Here is a 20,533-nt window from a genome sequence, read left to right on the forward strand (position 1 = left end):
TTGTCTGTGTGTGTGTGTGTTGCTCTTTCCTCTGTATGCACATGTGTGTGTGCATGCATGTGTGTGTAGTGGTGGGGCATTCAGAAGACAATTAGAAATCAGTTCTCTCTGTCTACTATTTAGGTTCCAGTGATTAAGGTCAGGTCCTCAGGCTTGGCCACAGGTGCCTTTGTCCAATGAGCTGTCTCACTGCCACACCAGCGTCCCCCTCCCCCTCGCCATGTTTGTTTAATTCTTGGAAGCTCTTGTTGTATGATCTCTGCATTTTCTAAGATTTGTTTTTATTCATGTGTGCATATTTGTGTGTGTGCCACATGTGTGCCAGTGTATCCCATCCTTAGAATTGCAGTTACAGGTGGTTGTAACTAACACAGGTGCTGGGAAACACGTGCTGGACCTTTGTAGCAACTCAAGTGCTAGTAACTGCTGGGCCATTTTCTCCAGCCCCTCCATACTTTTTTAAACATGAACCCTCAAGAGTAAAAACAATGGAGAAAAGCATGTAAGTTAAATATTACTAAGGGTATCTTTCTTTGTGAATTATATTCTAATATATCCTATCCTAAACAACTATATTATTTACAGTATACTTTAGTGCTTCAAGAAAATAAGAAGGAGATAACATGGCAGCAGTCCAGCCACATAACCAGGGGTTGAAGCAGAAAGCTCAAAGCCAGCTTGGGCTGGGCACTGTGCTCTGTGTCTTTAGTCCCTGTACTCAGGAAGCAGAGGCAGGCAGATCTCTTTGAATTTGAAGCCAGCCTGTTCTACATAATCAAGTTCCAGACAGCTGGGGCTACATAGGGCTTATATTAGAAAAGAAGAGGGGAGAGGAGGAAGAGAAGAAAGAAGGAAGAAGAGGAGGAAGAGAGAGGAGGAGGAGAAGGAGAAGACTTACTGTAAACTACTAGCAGTTTGATACTTAAGATCTCCTGCATCCTTCCAAGACTGAATCCTCAACTTAACTGTAACCACTGTAGTCGGTGAATGGAACTATTTCATTGTGGTTTTAGCTTTTGTTTCCCTAAAAGTTACAGAGAGCTAGGTGTGGTGGTGCCGGCCTTTAATCCTAGCACTAGGGAGGCAAAAGTAGGCTGATTGATATGAGTTAGGGACAGGTCTGGTCTACATAGTAAGTTCCAGTATACCTAGGGTTACATAGAGAACATGTCTCAAAAAAATAAAATAAAAGTTACTGACATTAACTCTGCGTGTTCTCTATTGCCCTCGGTATATCTGTTTTGTGAAGTACTTTTTTCAATGAAAAACAAACAAACAAAAAAACTGCCTAGTGGGAGTTGGTTCTCTCCTCTGTATGAATTTTGGGGATTGAATTCAGGTTATCAGGCTAAGGAGCAGGCTTCCCAATCCGCTGAGCCATCTTACCAGCCGTTTCTGAAATATAATAAAGTTTCTTATTGAAACAATTCCCTATGTATCCTGGACTATGTTCCTCATCAGAAGAATGACTTGGAAATGTTTTCTGTCGGTTTGTATCTCGTTTTTTTCTCATTTATTTCCCCTCATTTCTGTTATATTTTAGGAGAGTCTTACCATGTAGCCCAGGCTATCCTTGACTTCATGTTCCTCACGCCTCAGTCTGCCTAAGCACAGGGATTGTGGGGTCGGGGTGCAGGGTGAGCCACCATGCTGCTGGCTCTTCTTTGTATTGCAGATGGCCTTTTGGATCATGGAACTTTAAAATTAAAAAGAAAAATCTTTTGATGTGTTTATCCTGAGTGTTTGATATGTTTATCCTAAGTGTTTGATGTGTTTATCCTAAGTGTTTGATGTGTTTATCCTAAGTGTTTGATGTGTTTATCCTAAGTGTTTGATGTGTTTATCCTAAGTGTTTGCTGTTTGCCCTGCTGAGCGCACCCTTGGCTACTAAGCTACATGTCTAAGCCCTTGTCCTTGATTTTTTTACACTGGCCTTAAATCCATCCATCCTCTTAGCTCCAGCCCTCCAGTCAGCCCTTCCCACGCCGTTAGCCCCTCCCACACCGCTGCACCCACTGAGATCGCCTATTTCTGTCCTACTCCATCCTCCTGTTGAACCTAGCCATTGACTATTTTCTTTTTTCAGTTTTTTCTTTTTTCAGTTTTTTTTTCAACTTTATTTTTTTATTGGACATTTTATTTACATTTCAGATGTTATCCCCTTACCCCATTCCCCCTGACCCCCACCCAGGAACCCCCTATCCCATCCCCCCTCCTCCTGTTTCCATGAGGATGTGCCCCCACCCTATCCCCCCATGCCCACCTCCCCACCCTCGAATTCCCCTCACTCAGCGTCCAGCCTTCATGGGACCAAGGATCTCCTCTCCCACCTATGCCTTACAAGGCCATCCTCTCCTACATATACAGCTAGAGCCATAGGTCCCTCCCTATGGGCTCCCAGGCTGGTGGTTTAGACCCTGGGAGCTCTGGTTGGTTGGTATTGTTGCTCTCCTCATGGGGCCACAAACCCTTTCAGCTCCTTCAGTCTTCTCTCTAACTCCTCCACTGGGAAACCCTTGATCAGATCAGTGGTTAGCTGTGAGCATCCACCTCTGTATATGTAAGACTCTGGCAGACCTCTAAGGAGACAGCTATATTAGGCTCTTGTCAGCATGCACTTCCTGCCATCCACATCAGCGTCTACCTTTGGTGACTGACTGCACATGGGATGGATACCCAGGTGGAACAGTCTCCAGACAGCCCCCCTTCAGTTTCTGTTCCACACTTTGTCTCCATATTTGCTCCCATGAGTATTTTGTTACTCCTTCTAAGAAGGACCAAAGCACCCACACTTTGGTCTTCCTTCTTCATGAGCTTCATGTGGTCTGTGAGTTGAATCTTGGGTATTGTGAGCTTCTGGGCTAATATCTGATTATACTGAGTGAATACCATGTATGTTCTTTTTTGATTGGGTTACCTTACTCAGGATATTTTCTAGTTCCATCCATTTACCTAAGAATTTCTCGAATTCATCGTTTTTAATAGCTGAGTAATACTCCATTGTGTAAATGTACCACATTTTTTGTATCCATTCCTCTGTTGAAGGACATCTGGGTTCTTTCCAGCTTCTGGCTATTATAAATAGGCTGCTATGAACATAGTGGAGCATATGTCCTTGTTATATGTTGGAGCATCTTCTGGGTATATGCCCAGGAGTGGTATAGCTGGACCCTCAGGTCCAATTTTCTGAGGAACCGCCAGACTGATTTCCAGAGTGGTTGCATCAGCTTTCAATCCCACCAATAATGGAGGAGTGTTCCTCTTTCTCCACATCCTTGCCAGCATCTACTATCACCTGAGGTTTTGATCTTGGCCATTCTGACTGGTGTGAGGTGGAATCTCAGGGTTGTTTTTATTTGCATTTCCCTGATGACTAAGGATGCTGAACATTTCTTTAGGTGCTTCTTGGCCATTCGAGTTTCCTCAGTTGAGAATTCTTTGTTTAGCTCTGTACCCCATTTTTTAATAGGGTTATTTGGTTGTCTGGAGTCTATCTTGAGTTCTTTGCATATATTGGATATTAGCCCTCTATCGGATGTGAGATTGGTAAAGATCTTTTTTCATTTTTTCATTTTCTTTTTTTTGTTTGTTTGTTTTTTGTTTTTGTTTTTTGTTTTTGTTTTTTTCCTCTTCCTTTGGTGCTGAATCTGGAGCCCTGTATAAGCCAGGGAGGTGATCCACTTTGTGATCAACTACAAAAGTTCATAAGTCCTCAAGCCCTGCATTTTTGTTGTCATTTTTTTTTTACATTTGTTTGATGAGTGTTCATTTTGCTTAAAGCACAGTTATGATGGCTGCTTTAAAGCATTTTCCTGCACTCTGACGTTCGTTATCCTATCTTTTGTGTTCTCTCTTCAGTAAATTTGTTTAGATTTTCCTGGTTCTTTGTTAAGTAGTTTTGGATTATATTCTGGATAGTTTATTGTGAAAGTCCAGAGTCTGTTCCAATTGTAAAGAAGATACTTTTTAAAAGATACTTACTCGGTTGCAGTTTCAAGGTCTGATTTGTTTCTGTAGACTGTTTTCAGTGTCGGCTGTTTTTATAGGAATTGCTTCGCTATTTCTATCATCTCAAATGTGTAACATCCAGCGACTATATTGACCTGTGAGCAGAACCCCTGTAGTTAGTTTCCAAAGTCTTTGGCTCACTGGTTGGAGTCAGATTGTGCATGTGTAGCTTATAAGGTTTTTTTTTGTTCTGTGTATTATTTGGTGCTGAGAATCACAGTTCGTTTCTTAAGTGTGCTGGGCCCACATGCGGCCACTGTGATTTCATTATGTGTGATCTGAAGGGTTACCTGGTCCTATTTGCTCCCAGTACTTTGCATCTTTTCCTTGTCCTTGGTTTAGGGGAAGTGTTACTTTCAAAAATGAGAGAAAATAATAGATACTTGTATTTACCTTGTTTTAAGGTGATGTCTTCAATTTCTGTCAATTTTGCTGTAAAAAATCAGTCTCCCTCCCTCCCCCTTTGTGTGTGTGTGTGTGTCTTATCACACACACCATATTTTCGTATCTGTTAATGGGCGCCTAAACTGACCCGTCTTGGCTGGGATGAACTGTGGCGCAGTGAATGTGGGTGTGCTTTACCTTTCTCTTCTGTACTCTTGCTTTGATTTCTTTCTGTGTACACCCAAGAAGGAAATAGATTCCTAGTAATTCCGTGTGTACTGTTTTGGAAAGCATCTGTATTGGTCTTAACAGCAACTTTGATTACTTACATCCTCACCAACAGGGTATGAATTCCTTATTTGTAAAATCCTCATCAGCATTTGTTAATCTCTTTTTATTTTGATAATTGCCATTCTACCTGGGGCAAAAGTTACTTCATTGTAATTTTGGTTTCTATTTCTTGATCCTTCCAGCACATGGGATGTGGGCATGTGCTACCAGGCCAACTAAACCTTGGGTAGTTTCTGTCCTATAATTGACCTAAATGCATTAGTGTTCACATCAAAGTGACTGTTGACAGAATCATGTATATTCTTCACCTTGTTACTTGTATTATGGGAGCTGTTTTGGTGAGGAAAGGTGAGGTTCTTAAGCCTCATAGGCAAAATCTTTATATTAGCTTGATTTATCAAGAAGCAAAACCTAACCACTCAGCTGAGCGTGGACCTGCGTCAATTCTGAGTTCATGAGCTGTGTTCCCCCACAGGTTCAGTTTAACTTGCAGCTTACAAAAGCAAGCACATCGATGGATGGGCCGGGAGCCGCTGGTCACAGGGCTTGTTCAACTGATAAGGAAAAGTAAGTACTCAGGGGCATGCAGCTTCTTCTCCTCTTTGAAAGTCATTTTAAAAAAGATGTATGTATTTTTAAGAGTATGAGTGTTTTGCCAGTGTGTATATGTGTACACCACACATTTGTCTGGTTCCCAGAGGTCAGAAGAGGATCTCAGGCTCTCCTAGAACGGAGTGACAGGGATTGTAAGCTGTTGTGGGCTCAGAGCCCATCCCAGACAGGCCTTCTCAAGGGCAGCAGGTGGGAACGCTGCAGCAGTCGTGCAGCACTTCAGAAGCCACGTTACAGAATGCAGGCAGTGTCTGACAGCCTGCTATTTATCTATGACTTCCTTTTTTGTTGAGAAGGGGTCTATGTAGCTCTGGCTGTCTTGAAACTCGATATGTAGACCAGGATGGCCTCAAACTCAAGAGAAATTGCTTGCCTCTGCCTTAAGTGCTGGGATTAAAGGTGTATGTCACCAAGCCCAGCTTATCGAAGATATTTTAAGTGGAAAATTTAGAACTTTTTTAGCTATGACAAAGTGATTTCTGTTGTATGTGGTTTTAAGTTATAGGATTCCCCCATAGATAATATAGTAAAAGATTTTCTTGTAAGTGAAGACTGCTTTTACAAATATTTGGATCTGTACATAGAAATCCCCTTTAAAGCTAAGCATGGTGGCGCACCTTTAATTCTGCCATTCAAGTGGCGGAGACGGGTAGATTTCTGTGAATACAAAAGCCACTGTGAGGCTTGGTCTCAGAAATAGGGCTAAAGAGATGGTTCAGTAGTGCTCTTCTAGAGGACCTGGGTGTGAGCCCCACACCACAGCTCACCCCATGTGGCGGCTCACATCCTTTGTAGCTCGTCTTCTGGCACCCAAGGGCACTGCGTACATGTGCCCAGACATGTATGCAGGCAAAACACCCACACACGCTAAAATAAACAAACCTACGTGCACAAAGGTTTTTAATGATACTCTCAAATTAGTTATTTTTCCTGTCATGTGTTATGTATTCCTTTTTCTCTTCTAATCGTTATGTTGTATTGACTCTAATAAACAAGATAATATTCTTAGCCTATAACTTGGTTTCTTCCATATTTTCTCATCCCCTCCCCCCCCGTTTGCCATGATATATGTAATTTTACAAAACTCATAGCATTTATTTCTCTTGTGGTCTTTATCCCAGGATTTACTATAAAATTTGACCTTTTCTAAAAGGAAGATATTATGTATAAAAGAGTGTTTTATTTGCTTAAGAAACCCATACATGGCTTCAGTCTCCTTTAATCAAAACATTTGAGACCAGCAGTACTTCAGATTTCTGAAGCTTCAGAATTTGGGGATATTTGCATAGATGTGGAGTTGTCAAGTTGGGGCATCATGTGATCACATAGGTGGTCATATAAATTTGTATTGAGACATTTTAGAGCATTTTGATTTTGTCAACTAAGAACATTCAATAGAGAAAGTGAACAATAAAGTGAAATTTAATACAAAAATTATTTTCTTTAAGTGGCGAAAATATAGGATTGGAATCCAAATATTTGAAGAAAAGAGAAGACAGCATTCCTTTACGTGGACTCAGCCAGAATCTGTTTAGTAATTCAGGTGAGACCTGTGTACTGTGTATAGTACAACGCTGTTTCATTAAATGTGTCTAAGACTAAAGTAGTAACAGGTTGTATGTTTTGTCTCTTGCAGACCATCAGAAAGATGGCATGCTGGGAGCACTGCAGACATCTTCCAAACCCACAATTCTCCCCTCCTCATCTTCATCGTATTTCCCTGGGCAGTTACCAAATAGTTAATCCAATACCTTTGATTGCTTACTGACAGTTTAGAAATTCAAGTGATTTAACAGACCATTAATAACAAAACCATTTTTTTCTTGTTCCTGTTAGATCTTTTGGATTCTTTATAATACTGCTGCCATTTACAAACTTAGGAAATTGATAAGGATTCTGAGTAAATGGTATTATTTTCTGTGAACAGAATGTTTCAAAAAAAGGTCACTGATTATATCAGACTCTTCCTAGTTGAATAGAGACACTAAATCAAAGATACACTGGCAAAGAATAATAGTATAAACAGAAGACTTGGGATTCATACTGTCATTTTTATTAGTAAAAAAATTCTTAATTTACCACCTGAGAGTTGGGCGAGCTTCCACATGTGATATCTTTACATTGAGTTCTTATACTACTTTCAAAGGTTTTTTTTTTTTTTGTTTTGTTTTTTTTGTTTTGAGATAGGGTCTATTATGTAGTTCAGGCTGTCCTGGAACTTGCTATGTATGTAGACCAGGCTGGCCTCAAACCCAGATCCACCTGCCTCTGCACCTGGGACTAAAGGTGTGTACCACCGAGCCTGATTTATATATTTGGTTTATTCTTTCTCCTCCCAGATGGTCTCCAATTTCCTACCCACCCAATTTCATGTCTTTTCTCCCTTAAAAACAAAATTAAAATAACCAATGAGTAAGATAAAAATATCAAACCAAAACCAATGGATTTCACCTTGTGCTAGTCAACAACTCCTGGATATGAGTATGTGGAGTTGGTTGACCTATCTAGTGACAGTCTAAAGCACTCTGAGTGAAATTAAGTATTCATAGTGAGTAAATTATTTCCTCTGACACATGTGACCTATGAAATAATTTTTATAGAAAAGTAATTGGGATAGAGTATTTACATGACCGAAGTGCTTTAGTCATCTGGCTGAGCACTGTTGATTTCTTCCATACCAGATCATCATTGTAATAACACCATAAAAATGGTACTTTTTATAATATTAAATATGGTGCTTTTTATAATATTAAAATTTGTGCTCAGTGTTAATAAAGTGGGAATGTTAGCTATTGGAAGTTACAACTTTCTCATTAAAAAAGCAAAAACAACCCTCTATAATCTTAGAGGTCTAATTTTATTTTCTTGTTGACAACCACCCAAAGGAAATTAAAATCCTAAGACCCCAAAATCTTACCTGTAAAATGTAATAATCATGTGATGTTTTAAAAGTTTCAAGGGGCTAAAGAGATGGCTTAGTGTCTCATTAGCACTAGCTGCCTCTTTTAGAGGACATGGGTTCTAATCCCAGCACCCACATGGCAGCTCACAATTTTATGTCACCCAGAGTGCATCAGGCATGCATGTGGTTTCTAGATAGATATACATGCAGGCAAAACATTTATACACATTAAATTTTGTTCAAATACTTCACACACTGCTGAAGACATTTTGAGACAGTGACATATTAACTATGAGGGCCACAAAAGTCAGGGATCTTTAGTCTCACTTTCAGGATACTGGCAACTGCCAGCTATCTTCAACAAGGGCTATGATAAAAGTTCAGTGACAGAGGAATATTGCTACAATTACTTCAAAGCACTTATTCTGGAAAGAAGTCTCTTGGCAGCACAGGACTGTTGTAAATAGTATAAAATAAGCGTAAGCGCTTGTGGCAGCTTTGGAAAGGGATTTAAGACATATGTAGCTTTTTAAGAGATACCCTCCCCCTTATTTATAAACACGTTTCCAGGCTAGGATAGCTCACCTCCACAGCAGGCTGTTGGTGACCTGTCTCTGTGCTAAGTGTCCACACACACAGCACTGACTCTCTGCTCTACCTCTTCAGCTTTTGTTTGAAATTGTTTTGTGTTGTATAACTGTACATGTGTTAATAATCAAAATGTTGCTTTTTGCTATTTCTGAAAACTGTGACCTTTGTTAATACAAAGTACTGAAACCTCAGAGTTTGATATGTCAGAAGCATGTTTAGAAAATAAAAGACTGACCTGCAATTTGTGCTTAGAAAATCAAGTATTTCCAGTTGACCTGCAAACTCTGTATTTTTATCTTTAGGGTTTTTGTTTTTGGTGAGGTGAGGGCAGCAAATGGATTGCAGAGAAGGTAAGGTAAGGTAAAGAAGACTTGGTAGAAGACTGTCAAACAGCTTACGGTAACAAAGCCTAAACTGGCCTTACAGGGAGGGACTCACAGATCAAGACCTTTTTAAAAAGAAAAAAATCATTAAAATATTTAATTTTATTAACAGAATATTTACATTTGAGACCTTATTTAATCATAGTGAATGCTCCAAGTTTAAAAAGCATTAGGCAGTAACCACACACAAGATGAAAACAGTGTAAACTATACAATACTTTATGTACATTTTTTACAAAGTAACACTTTTTTAAATAATATAACTGGACACAAAAATATACACTTTAGAGAAATTCACATCAGTAATTGTATAAAGCTCTCTTCTAGGGTCCTGAAAATTTAGGACAAACATTAGCTCTGTAAATAAAGTGTTACTGTGACAGTCCTGAAAGGCCACTATATATATTTATCTACATATAGATATCACATTGACATTTTCAAGGCTACCAGCTTTACTATATAATTTTTAGATTATGTATTCAAGTGTTGAGGTCCTTATGATTATGCAAATATCAAAAGAACAGTGGTATAAGAAGCAGAACAACTTTAAACAACTTGAGCCAGAACACAGAAGGATAGGCTCTGACCACTCCAATGTAAATTCTAATTGGCTGATATTTTCATACTTCAGAACAGTAGTGAATAATGTTTTAAATAAAATTATGGCAAACAAGCTTGAAACATGATTCTGATTTTCTACAATTTTCACAAGTTCTTTTAAATGCAAACAGTTCTTTCCATTTCTTTTCTAGTGCATCTGCATTAAGGCTTTGAATTATTTGACCCAAGATTTTACAATGACTCAGGTTTTACAATGTTAAAGCAAACAGGTCCATAACCATCCTGCCTACTGTGTCACTGAGTCAGCACGAGCAGGTAAAGGCTCAACACCTAAGGAAATGGCAGAGACGCGCCGACAGCGGAGTTACATATATAGCTTTAATTAAAGATGTGTAATAAAACAGTTTAGTGGCAAGAGAGTGGTGCTAATATAAACAAAAGGTTTCTTTTCAAAAGAAAGTGTAACATCTTTGGAAAACTGTCCAGTTCTTTCTTTAGTTCTCACGGAGTTCATGCAGGTATTTCTTAAGACAATCTTAAGTACATTGTGGATGGAAATGGAATGTACATCCTGAACTACAGGTGAAAACTAAGACCTGGGTGCTGAGAAGAGTCTTCCTGATCTCGCTCGGTCACACATTCGTGTCCTGGAGTAAAGGTTCTTTGGCCTCTCCTGGCGCTTGTGTACTGTGAGGATGGCTGTGACCGCCACAGTGCTTCCTCCAACTGCTGGACCTTAAACTTAAGTTAGTGTGTTCCGGAATAAACAAGGCAACGAGCAGAGCCAGCAGCACCGAACAGGCTCCAAAGAGGAAGGGGGGGCCAGGGATGATGGAATTCTGAGGAAGAAACAATGGTGAAATTTTTTTGCACAAATACTCCTCCTGCCCCAGCCTCCAATAACTGCTCAGCGACTGTTTGCTTGCATTTTTTTTTTAAAGTCAAAGACTACTTTGAAGCAAGAGCTATAAAATACTTCACTTTTCAGTGAAAATGGCAAAGTAACTTGGACAACTGTGGGTAACTTTTAGCAGAGCCTAAGAACAGGTCTCCTGTGTCCCTCCACTTAGTGTACTGTTCCAGAGGAAGACAGGAGGAGCCTTGGAGTCACATACTAGTACTACACCTGTAGAACCATTTCAAAAATAAATATAGCATTGTAACCACAAAAACAAAAATTTTTATTTTAGCCCAAATCATTCATTCTGGGCAAAACCCTACAACTGTTTCTGTTGTATATGGCCCACATTAAATAGGCTGGCCTGAGGAAACTCTTGCTTAATCAAGAAACTGCAGAGCTGTTAGTATTGGCTCAATGGTCCATGTGGTTTGGTGTTGGTAATTTCAGTTGGGAAATAAAACAAGCAAGTCAACAACTATCTACCATCCACATCCGACTCATTCCATCAGAGATGGCTGACAGCTGCGGCACTCACAAGTTAGAAGGAACGCAGCAGTGTGAAATTCAGAAGGGGCTGCCATGCCATTAGACACGAATTGACAAAATGGGGTTTCACAACAAACACTAGAACTGGACTTAGTACCAGAAACAGCTTTACACAAAAGCTTTTCTTTTCAAAAATATACTTTAATCCAGCCAAATAAATAGAATATAGAAATGAAGAATTACCTGTTCAAAGTGGTGCTGAGGGCTTGTGTTTGTCCCCAGGTCTGTTCCTGTGATTGGCAGTTCTTTAAGTTCCACATGGAATATGTAGAAAATGAACCCATAAAGGGCTGGTCCCAGACCATTACACAGTCCTCGGATTCCTGTTATCATTCCTTGAACAACACCTACATGTTGTTTAAAACAACCATTTAGCACATTACCGTTTCCTACTTTTTTAAAAAACTGCAAATGTGAAATGAATCTAAATAGAGATTTCTAATGCTACCAGCAACTCACTCTAATGGTATTAAATGCTACTGAGGCCATCAGTAGTTGCTGCCCTATGCAAATGCAAGCCCAGACATAACATATAGGATGAACTCTGGGGAGCAAAAGCACTTGCCTCTTGGCAGTAAATCAGTCAGGAACTAAGTACATTAGAAACCGTCAAACAAAAAAATTACTAAGTGATTCTCAATTTCCCTAGGATCATCTTTCTAAATGAAATTGCAACTTCTTGTTACCACGGGCTTTTCCATCCTCATTTCACTAAATGACTGCCACTGTGCTACAACCCTCTTTTCTCTTAAAGCCAGGTAATTTTAAAGTGTTACGATGAACACTGAGGTACTTATCACATAGCACAACAGTGACACCTCAATAGGAAATTCAGACACAAATGCACAATGTCCCTCACAGGCTTGCGTCCTGAGTGCTTAGTGCTACTTGTAGTGCTCCTTGGGAGGCCCTAGAACCAGAATGCTTCGGTGAGTCCTTGGAGGGATATCCTGTCCCTGGCTTCATCCTATCTACTCCCTGTCACCCATTATGATGAGTAGCTTCTACCACATGCCCCCGCTGACATCATCCTCCCTCTGGGCCAACAATGAGACCAAGCCACCATGGACTGGACTCTCAACCCAGATTAATCCTTTATGATGTTTCTGTTGGGTATTTTGTCACAATGTTGAAAAAAAAAAAACCCAAAACCAGCCATTCAACATTTTAAAAAGGACAAGTGACTAATGGCCACTGGAAATTAGTATCTCAGAACCTGCTTTACCACAGGCAGCAAACTTAGGACAAACATTCTAAAGATACGCTTAGCTTTAGTACTTATGTAAGAGAAAAGCAGATACTCTATTCTTTTAAGTGACTAACAGGACTCCGACCGACTCACCCTGTTGATCCGCATCAGCAGTCCGTGAAACAAGGGCACTAACAGCTGGAAAGGTGATGCTAGACATGGCTGCCACTGCCCCAGCAGCCCACATCATCCTGTAACCCAAGCAGGAAACAAACGTTACTACTGCTTCTCCATTTTCCCCGTCAAATCAAACCAAGTCATCCTGACTGTGCAATGACTGTGTGAAGAAGAGAAGTTGGCTTTCTCTCTTCCTCTAAGTGGTTCTGGGCTCGTCATTTAAAGGTGTAGCTCATGGACTATGGAAGCTGCAACTACTTGTTCACAAAAAATTTTACTTTGTTGTAAAATTGGGTTGTTCCAAACCATAATGTGGACTAATATTGTGTGGGAAGTTGAGAACCTGCATTAAGGATTATATGTAAAATTTATTAATAAAGAAATATCACATGTATTTAAAGACTGAAGCCAGCAGTCTTCTAAAGTTCCCATGGATTTGTGATTCATCTTAAGTCAATGATTGACTGTAACGTGTGTAGCCTTAAGCCGCTCTAGAATATATAAATATATGTGGGAAATTGTACTATGCATGTTCTAAAGTACAGCAAGAAACAGATTCAAGTCAATAGCTTAGCTGAGAAAAAACTAAAAAGTCAGGGCTGGGCGTGGTCATGTCCACCTGTAGAAGTAGCACTTGTGAGACAGAGGCAGCCTTAGCTAAAAAACAGAAAAAGGGGGAGCATGTCTCAAAAACCAAAACAGCAAGCACCAGAAACCTTTATAATAGGGATGTGGCTGTGGGTAGGCAGCCCAGGACCTGTAGATGTCCCCACTGCCTGGCCAGGCCCACATGGACAACACTATTTTGGACTCTGGGTTAAGTTCACACACACCACAATTCTATAACACTGGGAGAGAGATGTGTTGGAGAGTTGGAGGAGGATCAGGAGGCAGACAGTAGTGGGTTGACTTAATCAAATTACCTCATACAAATGAAACTTTCAAAGAATACAAGAAAAAAAAAATCACAGTATTTATACCTACCAAGGTTCTGAACCAAAGCCGTACCATGCCAGCTGCAATATTTGAAATCCCAGACCCAATAAGATGGTGTTCTTATTTCCAATTGACCTCATGAGTAAACTCAAGACTATAGTCTGAAAGACAAACACAATTATCACAAAGGGTTTTTTTTTCCTCTTTTTAAAAAAACTTGCATTTATTTATTCTTCAGGACTTAATTTTCTCCTTGATGGCAAGTACCTTTACCTACAGAGCCATCTTGCTGGCCCGTATCGCTAAGTTTTGAAAAAGAGACAAAAAAGTGTTTCTTCCCTCTAGTGAAGTAAGTTCCTTTTACCACACGTGCGGAGTCAGAGCTAGGAATCTCCAGTCACACTTACAAAGAGGACGACACTGTCAAAAGCCTCTGGGGTTCTGATGGAGATGACCAGTATGAATGAAACCATGCTGAATGAAACCCAAAGCCAAGTGAGCCCTAGTGGTAGTCTGAATGAGAATGGCCCCCATTCAAGCATCTGTTTTCAATACGTGGTCCCAATATTGGCGGAACTGTTTGGAAAATATCAGGTATGGCCTTGTTGGAGGGGATGCCTCTGGATGTGGGCTTTGGGACGTCAAGCGTCCCACCATTCTTAGCAGTGTCTCCTGCATGTGGACTAGTCCAGCTCTTAGTACCGCTTCAGCACTGTGCTGAAGCAGCCGCCATGTTCTCTGCCAGCTCCTATGTTCTGGAACTGTGAATCTCAGATTCAACTTTCTATAAATTGGTATGGTTATACTGTCTTATCACAGAAATACAAAAGTAACTAAGATATAGCTCAATGCTATCCTATGGCCACATAGGACTTCTTCTAAGCCTGCTATTGAAATCGTGAGGATTCTGTGAACTATGAAGTATGATTTGGGAAAAATATATTTGAGAGCACAGACTTTGAACACCCATGATGGACCACAATTCTTGAGATACTGAGTGAGTCTACTTCATTTTTTTTTTTTACCAAGTAGAAATAAGAGCAGCAACTTCAGAATTGAATACTGGATGAAATGAATCATTTATGTGAAGTGCTTAGAGCTGTGTGTGGCACACAGGAAACATTTCATAATTGGCTTTATGGGTAGATGGACATTCCTATATTTCTAATGTAAATGAAACTCTGTATGGATTAGGGCATCAAAACTAACTGCTATTCTAACTAATGTGGAACATACCATATAAAATGGCTAACAGTGGTACTCAAATCACTCTCATTACTTCCTGACACATCAGATCTGAGTGTAAGTGGAAATTTAATCATTTAACATTTTATGTGGTTTGGTCACTGAATAAGCTAGTTAACAGCAAATAAAGCTTCTTTTGCTAATAGGTGTGTGTACAGAGCCTCAGGTCTCTAACCTGAGGCTCATCAGGAGAAGGCCAGTATAGGCTACAGTTGAGTTCTAGGCTAGCATGAGTTAGAATGAGTCCTTGCCTCAAAAAAGATTCCTAGGATTTTCAAATGAGAACCCATGACCACTGGACCAGGCTCCTAGGAACATCTGAAAGACTCAGCTTTCTTCTCTAAGACTCTGGTAGGAGTGCACAGCATAGAGGACCGAATCCCCAGGCCTGCCCATCTTGTAGGCTTAGACTCCTTGGTAACCACTCCACAAAATGCTCCCCACCCAGCAGCTTTCCAAGAGAAGCTCACTGCCCAGATAAAGCTAGTATTTCACACGTATGTGAAAATTTCAACTTTTATTTCATCCAATAAGATTTTGTGTATGTTACATCCTTGTAAAGCAATAAGTAACATACTTCCTTATTGTTTGTGGGTAGAAACTATTAGAGGTAACAACTTACATATTAGGAGGACTAAATTTGTAAACTCAAAACTGTTAAGTCTTGGGTCTATAAATCCAGCATTGCTCAGGAACTTGTGAAATTCATCTGTCAAAAGGAGTCATTTCCTTGGCTTCTGGCAAAAGGGACATATGGTTCACCATGGACCTTGGTGCATATCAAAGCTCATGCTGGCCTCCAGGCTCCTCAGTCCCTATTCACAAGTATCCTCCTGCCCCACCCCCACTGTCTCCTATTTCCTCTCTTATTCCCACTTCTCTTGCCTTGGCCATGTCCAGTCTGTTTCTTTCTCTCAGTCCAGATGCCTTTGGCTGTTCTCTCTCTTATCTGCAATAAAGACTTTCTCCTAGTGAAATAGTCATTTTGTAGTTTCTTCACTATACCCTCTTGCTTTCTGGGAAAGTGTACTCAAAACTACCCCCAAACAAAGCACTTGTAACCTCAATAGTTCTGCTTCTTCTTAAGGCTCTAGAGCAGTGGTTCTCAACCTTCACAATGTTGCTACCCTTTAATGCAGTTCCTCATGTTGTGGTGACCCCAGCCACACATCTATTTTCATAGCTACTTCATAACTGTAATTTTGCTATTGTTATGAATTATAATGTAAATAGCTGATCTGTGACCCCTGTGGGGTCATGACCCACAAGTTGAGAACCTAGGCCCTCATCATTGCTGCACCCCAGAGTGATAAGCCGTGCTAAAAGATGAAATCTCCACAGCCTGAGGTAGGCACACAGCGGAATGGTCAGTATGGGCACAAGCATGCACTCTTCGAGAATTCGAGGCTAAGGAAGCGGACACTTCCCAAAGGAGATCATAACTACCACCAAAACCTGCTTACAAACAGCACCTTGCTGGGCAGTGGCAGCGTACGCCTTTAATCCCAGCACTTGGGAGGCAGAGGCAGGCGGATTTCTGAGTTTGAGGCCAGCCTGGTCTACAGAGTGAGCTCCAGGAAAGCCAGGGCTACACAGAGAAACCCTGTTTGGGAAAACCAAAACCAAACCAAACCAAACCAACCAACCAACCAAACACCCAGCACCTTACAGCCAAGCATTCAACACAACCAGATAATACTGTGAATTTATAGAATTTATGATCTTTCTCAACTTATAAAAAGCCAGGACCAATAAATCCTAATTCAGGAGAAATTTCAGTAAGAGAGACCCTGGGAACATACACACCCGCACAACAAAAACCATCTCCTTGTGTATTGCTAGCCTGTTTATCTTGCAAGTGGGAACAAAAGGTAAATTTTTTTAAGGCCACTAAGAAGTCATTCAAGTCAAAAACTGAATCCAGAAATACTGGTCACCTCCCTTCCTGGGGTCACATCCTGTGTATAATCACTAAGTCAGACTCACTGTAAGAATCTCTCACACCCAAAGACTAAAAGACCCACTGTGTCAACAATCACTTCTAGGAGCCCCTTGGCATCTGCTCCCTAGTTCTTCCCCTTGCCCAGGAGCATTGACAAACAGGCCTCTCTGCTTTCTTATTCATGCACCGGGAGCACTCTCACCCTTGGGGCATTATTCTCATTACAACTTGAAATTCTCCTCCTCCAGCTGTATCTGCACATCCGTGGCATTTGTATATTTCGTACTTCTCAAACTACCCTTACTGATAAAACCTTTCCCCAAGTTTCTCCACCACTCCTCCTGTTTTTTTAAAGTTACCTATACATCCTGTCTCATTCCCTAGAACATAAAGTCTAGATTACAGGAATCAATACACTGTTCAACCAGGGTCTGTTCAGTACTGTAGACATTCAGTGACTACTTGAAGAGTAAATTCACAGAGCAAGGAGAAGTCCTGATATAAATTCATAAACTGTCATGTTGCCGGGCGGTGGTGGCGCACGCCTTTTAATCCCAGCACTTGGGAGGCAGAGGCAGGCAGATTTCTGAGTTCGAGGCCAGCCTGGTCTACAGAGTGAGTTCCAGGACAGCCAAGGCTAACAGAGAAACCCTGTCTCGAAAAACCAAAACCAAAACCAAAACCAAAACCAAAACCAAAACCAAAACCAAAACCAAAACCAAAACCAAAACCAAAACCAAAACCAAAACCAAAACCAAAACCAAAACCAAAACCAAAACCAAAACCAAAACCAAAACCAAAACCAAAACCAAAACCAAAACCAAAACCAAAACCAAAACCAAAACCAAAACCAAAACCAAAACCAAAACCAAAACCAAAACCAAAACCAAAACCAAAACCAAAACCAAAACCAAAACCAAAACCTGTCATGTTATACACCACATTTTCACTAATATGTATCCATCCAAAAAGTCTAATCAATAACTAGCTCTGCTAACAAGTTTTTGACTCTACAGATCAGACTTGTTTCTAGCCAGGCATGGTGGCACAGGCCTTTAGTCCCAGCACTTGGGAGCCAGGAGGATCTCTGTAACTTTGAGGCCAGCTTGGTCTACATAGTGACTTCTTAGAGAGTATAGAGAGACCCTGTCTTTTAAAAAAAAAAAAAAAAAAAACAAAAAAAAAACAAAAAAAAACCTCTACCAACACACCTGTCTTAGAGTTTTACTACTGTGAACGGACACCATGACCAAGGCAACTCTTATAAGGACAACATTTAATTGGGGCTGGCTTACAGGTTCAGAGGTTCAGTCTATTATCAGCAAGGAGGAAGCAGGCAGGCATGGTGCAGGAGGAGCTGAGAGTTTTATATCTTCATCTGAATGCCTCTAGAAGACTGGCTTCCAAGCTGCTAGGAGGAGGGCCTTAAAGCCTACTGCCACAATGATATACTTCCTCCAACAAGGCCACACCTCCTAATAGTGCCAAACACATTCAAAGCAGCACAAAGCCTTCACTGAATAAGGCCTCATTTGGATGAGGGATGGGCCTCCTTTGACATCAGTTTAACTAAAGCAGAAACTCACCTGTGCAATAATGGACAGAATGCCAAGGACCGCTATAAAGGCTGCCACACTTTCCGGGGAAAATTTCATTATCTAGAAGGTTTCCAAAACAGTAAAATAATGAAAAAAGAAGCATAGCAAATATATACTAGTGTAGCCACATGTATATTAACATTGAATGACTAGAAAAATGCTTATTGATAATTTTTTATTCTAATTTTAATTTACTTACACTTTTCTTCAGAAAAAAAAAAGGCTTAACATATTAAAAACACCTTCTTATTATATATAATAGATCTTTTATTTGGCCATAACTAAGCTATGAAGCACACAAAATCATTTTAAAAATAACTACAGCGTGAGGCCCTGGGTTTCATCTCCAGCACTAAGGATGGGGAGCACAGACAGGTCCTCTATCAGGAGGCTGAGGTCTTGTTGGCCACTGTTTATAAAATAGTATTGCAGTGGTAGTTCTTCTGTCAACATGACACAAACTAGCCTGGGAAGAGAAAACCTTAATGTTTTCATCAGACTGGCCTCTAGGCAAGTCTGTGGGGATACTTCCTTGATTACTGACTGATGTAGAAGGGTCCAGCACACCATATATGGTACCACCCTGGAGGCAAGGTGGTCCTGGGAGGTAAGAAAGGTTGCTAACTAAGCATGAATCCGAGGAGCAAGCCAGGAAGCAGCACTCCTCCATAGTCTCTGCTTCAGTTCCTGCTTCCAGGTTTCTGCCCTGATTTCCTCCAAAGATGGGACTGTGCAAGGAAATAGAAACCAAATAATCCTTTCTTCCTTGAGTTGCTTTTGCTGAGTGTTTTACCACAGCAATAGAAAGCAAACTAGGACAAGTATTCATTGTTAAAGATGAATGCCACTCCTGAACAGGTAGAATATTGTTCTTAGGGTGCTAAACAGGACAAGTTTGCTTTAGTAAGATGATCTTACCTGTCTGAGGTATAAGAAGAAGCTGGAGTACTGGCCTGCTTCAGGTAGGTAGGAGAGAAACACCGTGATACAGATCAGCAGCACTATGGAATCTTGGCCCACTTTTTTTAAAGACTAGAATAGGAGAAATATAAACACATGCTTACATCAAAACCTCACTCTTACAACTAGTTTGCTCTTTATTTCATCCTACTCAAACTAGTCTGAAAAATATTTCAAACTGTTAAAAAAATGTTTTGTTTTTTTTTTGTTGTTGTTGTTGTTTTATTTAAAAAAAAAAAAAAGCCCCTTTGGCGCATGCTCATATTTGCAGAACTCAGGAGGCTGATATAGAATGATCTCCAAAAATAGGCCACCTTGGGCTGCATAGTGAGACCCTGATAGTAATAAATATATAAACTTTAAGATGCTCTCCACTCCCCAAACATCCAGAGAGAAGTATCCGTATTCCACTGAATCAGGAATTCTCTTTTGCCAAGGAAAAACTTACTGCAAAAGGGTCAGCCTGTTCCCAGGAAATGGGAGCGCCCCACGATGCTGGTCGCATCTTCTCAGGCAATGACTCTGGCACAGCAACAAGGATAAAACAGATGTCTAGCAGAGCTATTGCTGTAGCAAGGACCACCACTAAGCTGTCCCCATACACTCGTCCAAGGTAAGCTCCAATTGCAGGGCTGGTAACTAAGCTGGCAGCGAACGTGGCGGAAACCTGCAATCAGGAACAGAGAAGGGGTTATCGGGGACTCCCCTGTCAGCACCAGCCTGCTTGACAAGCCAGCTGCAACTGCACTCTTCAGACTCTGCTCTCTTTCAGGAAGGTCATCACATCAGATTCTTCCTTAAGGAGATGGTCCAGCCTCTCAAACTTTTAAACTTTGGAGCCTTTTGTGTGAATACAGCCTACAGACTAATTCATTGGGAAACAGACCTACAAGCCAACAAGGAACTAAAAGGTGATTGGTTGAGGAAGTGAGGAGCCCAGAGCACATGAATGCACAGCACCCTTCCTGTTCTGTGCTAGTCCTCAGCACTATCAGTCCCTTGCACTTTCTATAAACAGTCTAAAATCATTCACTGCTGTAAGAGGATTCAATTTCAATGTGATTTTTCTCATCAAAATTAGATAATTAAATGTTTATTATGATACATATTCAGGGCTAGCTGACATCAAACTTAGAGACTTTTAACAGAAGGATCAGGAAGAGGAAAAATAAGGGTCACCGAGACCTTCTCTCGACCTCTGAAGAGGTGCGGACAAGCCTAGCAGAGGCAAAGATTAGAGAGAACTCAGTAACCCCTGACAAAGCTGGCTTACCACACTGACTGAACTGCAAATCAGCAGATCTGAA

The 20,533-nt window shown here is 40.7% G+C and overlaps 2 protein-coding genes across 8 annotated transcripts in view; one reads left to right on the forward strand and one right to left on the reverse strand.

Annotated features, from left to right (window-relative positions):
* Window positions 1-9,048, forward strand: part of Sass6 (SAS-6 centriolar assembly protein) — a 31,755-nt gene extending 22,707 nt beyond the window's left edge. For all 3 annotated transcript variants that reach the window (XM_034499894.2, XM_034499895.2, XM_076933167.1), the window contains 3 exons: window positions 5,159-5,250; window positions 6,744-6,838; window positions 6,932-9,048. In XM_034499894.2, coding sequence (XP_034355785.1) covers window positions 5,159-5,250; window positions 6,744-6,838; window positions 6,932-7,038 — 294 coding nt within the window. In that variant the 3' untranslated portion in view covers window positions 7,039-9,048. The remainder of the gene's footprint in view (window positions 1-5,158; window positions 5,251-6,743; window positions 6,839-6,931) is intronic.
* Window positions 9,049-9,258: 210 nt separating this feature from the next.
* The window catches only part of Slc71a1 (solute carrier family 71 member 1), a 31,371-nt gene continuing 20,096 nt past the window's right edge, over window positions 9,259-20,533 (reverse strand). For 2 of the 5 annotated variants that reach the window (XM_034499896.2, XM_076933168.1), the window contains exons 6-12: window positions 19,675-19,893; window positions 19,185-19,298; window positions 18,255-18,326; window positions 13,530-13,642; window positions 12,522-12,619; window positions 11,363-11,526; window positions 9,259-10,571 (exon numbers count right to left, since the gene is read on the reverse strand). In XM_034499896.2, coding sequence (XP_034355787.1) covers window positions 10,365-10,571; window positions 11,363-11,526; window positions 12,522-12,619; window positions 13,530-13,642; window positions 18,255-18,326; window positions 19,185-19,298; window positions 19,675-19,893 — 987 coding nt within the window. In that variant the 3' untranslated portion in view covers window positions 9,259-10,364. The remainder of the gene's footprint in view (window positions 10,572-11,362; window positions 11,527-12,521; window positions 12,620-13,529; window positions 13,643-18,254; window positions 18,327-19,184; window positions 19,299-19,674; window positions 19,894-20,533) is intronic. The other 3 variants (XM_076933169.1, XM_076933170.1, XM_076933171.1) reach the window with 2 other exon arrangements.

Source organism: Arvicanthis niloticus, chromosome 4 (genome assembly GCF_011762505.2).
Source record: "Arvicanthis niloticus isolate mArvNil1 chromosome 4, mArvNil1.pat.X, whole genome shotgun sequence".
Classification (NCBI taxonomy): domain Eukaryota; kingdom Metazoa; phylum Chordata; class Mammalia; order Rodentia; family Muridae; genus Arvicanthis; species Arvicanthis niloticus.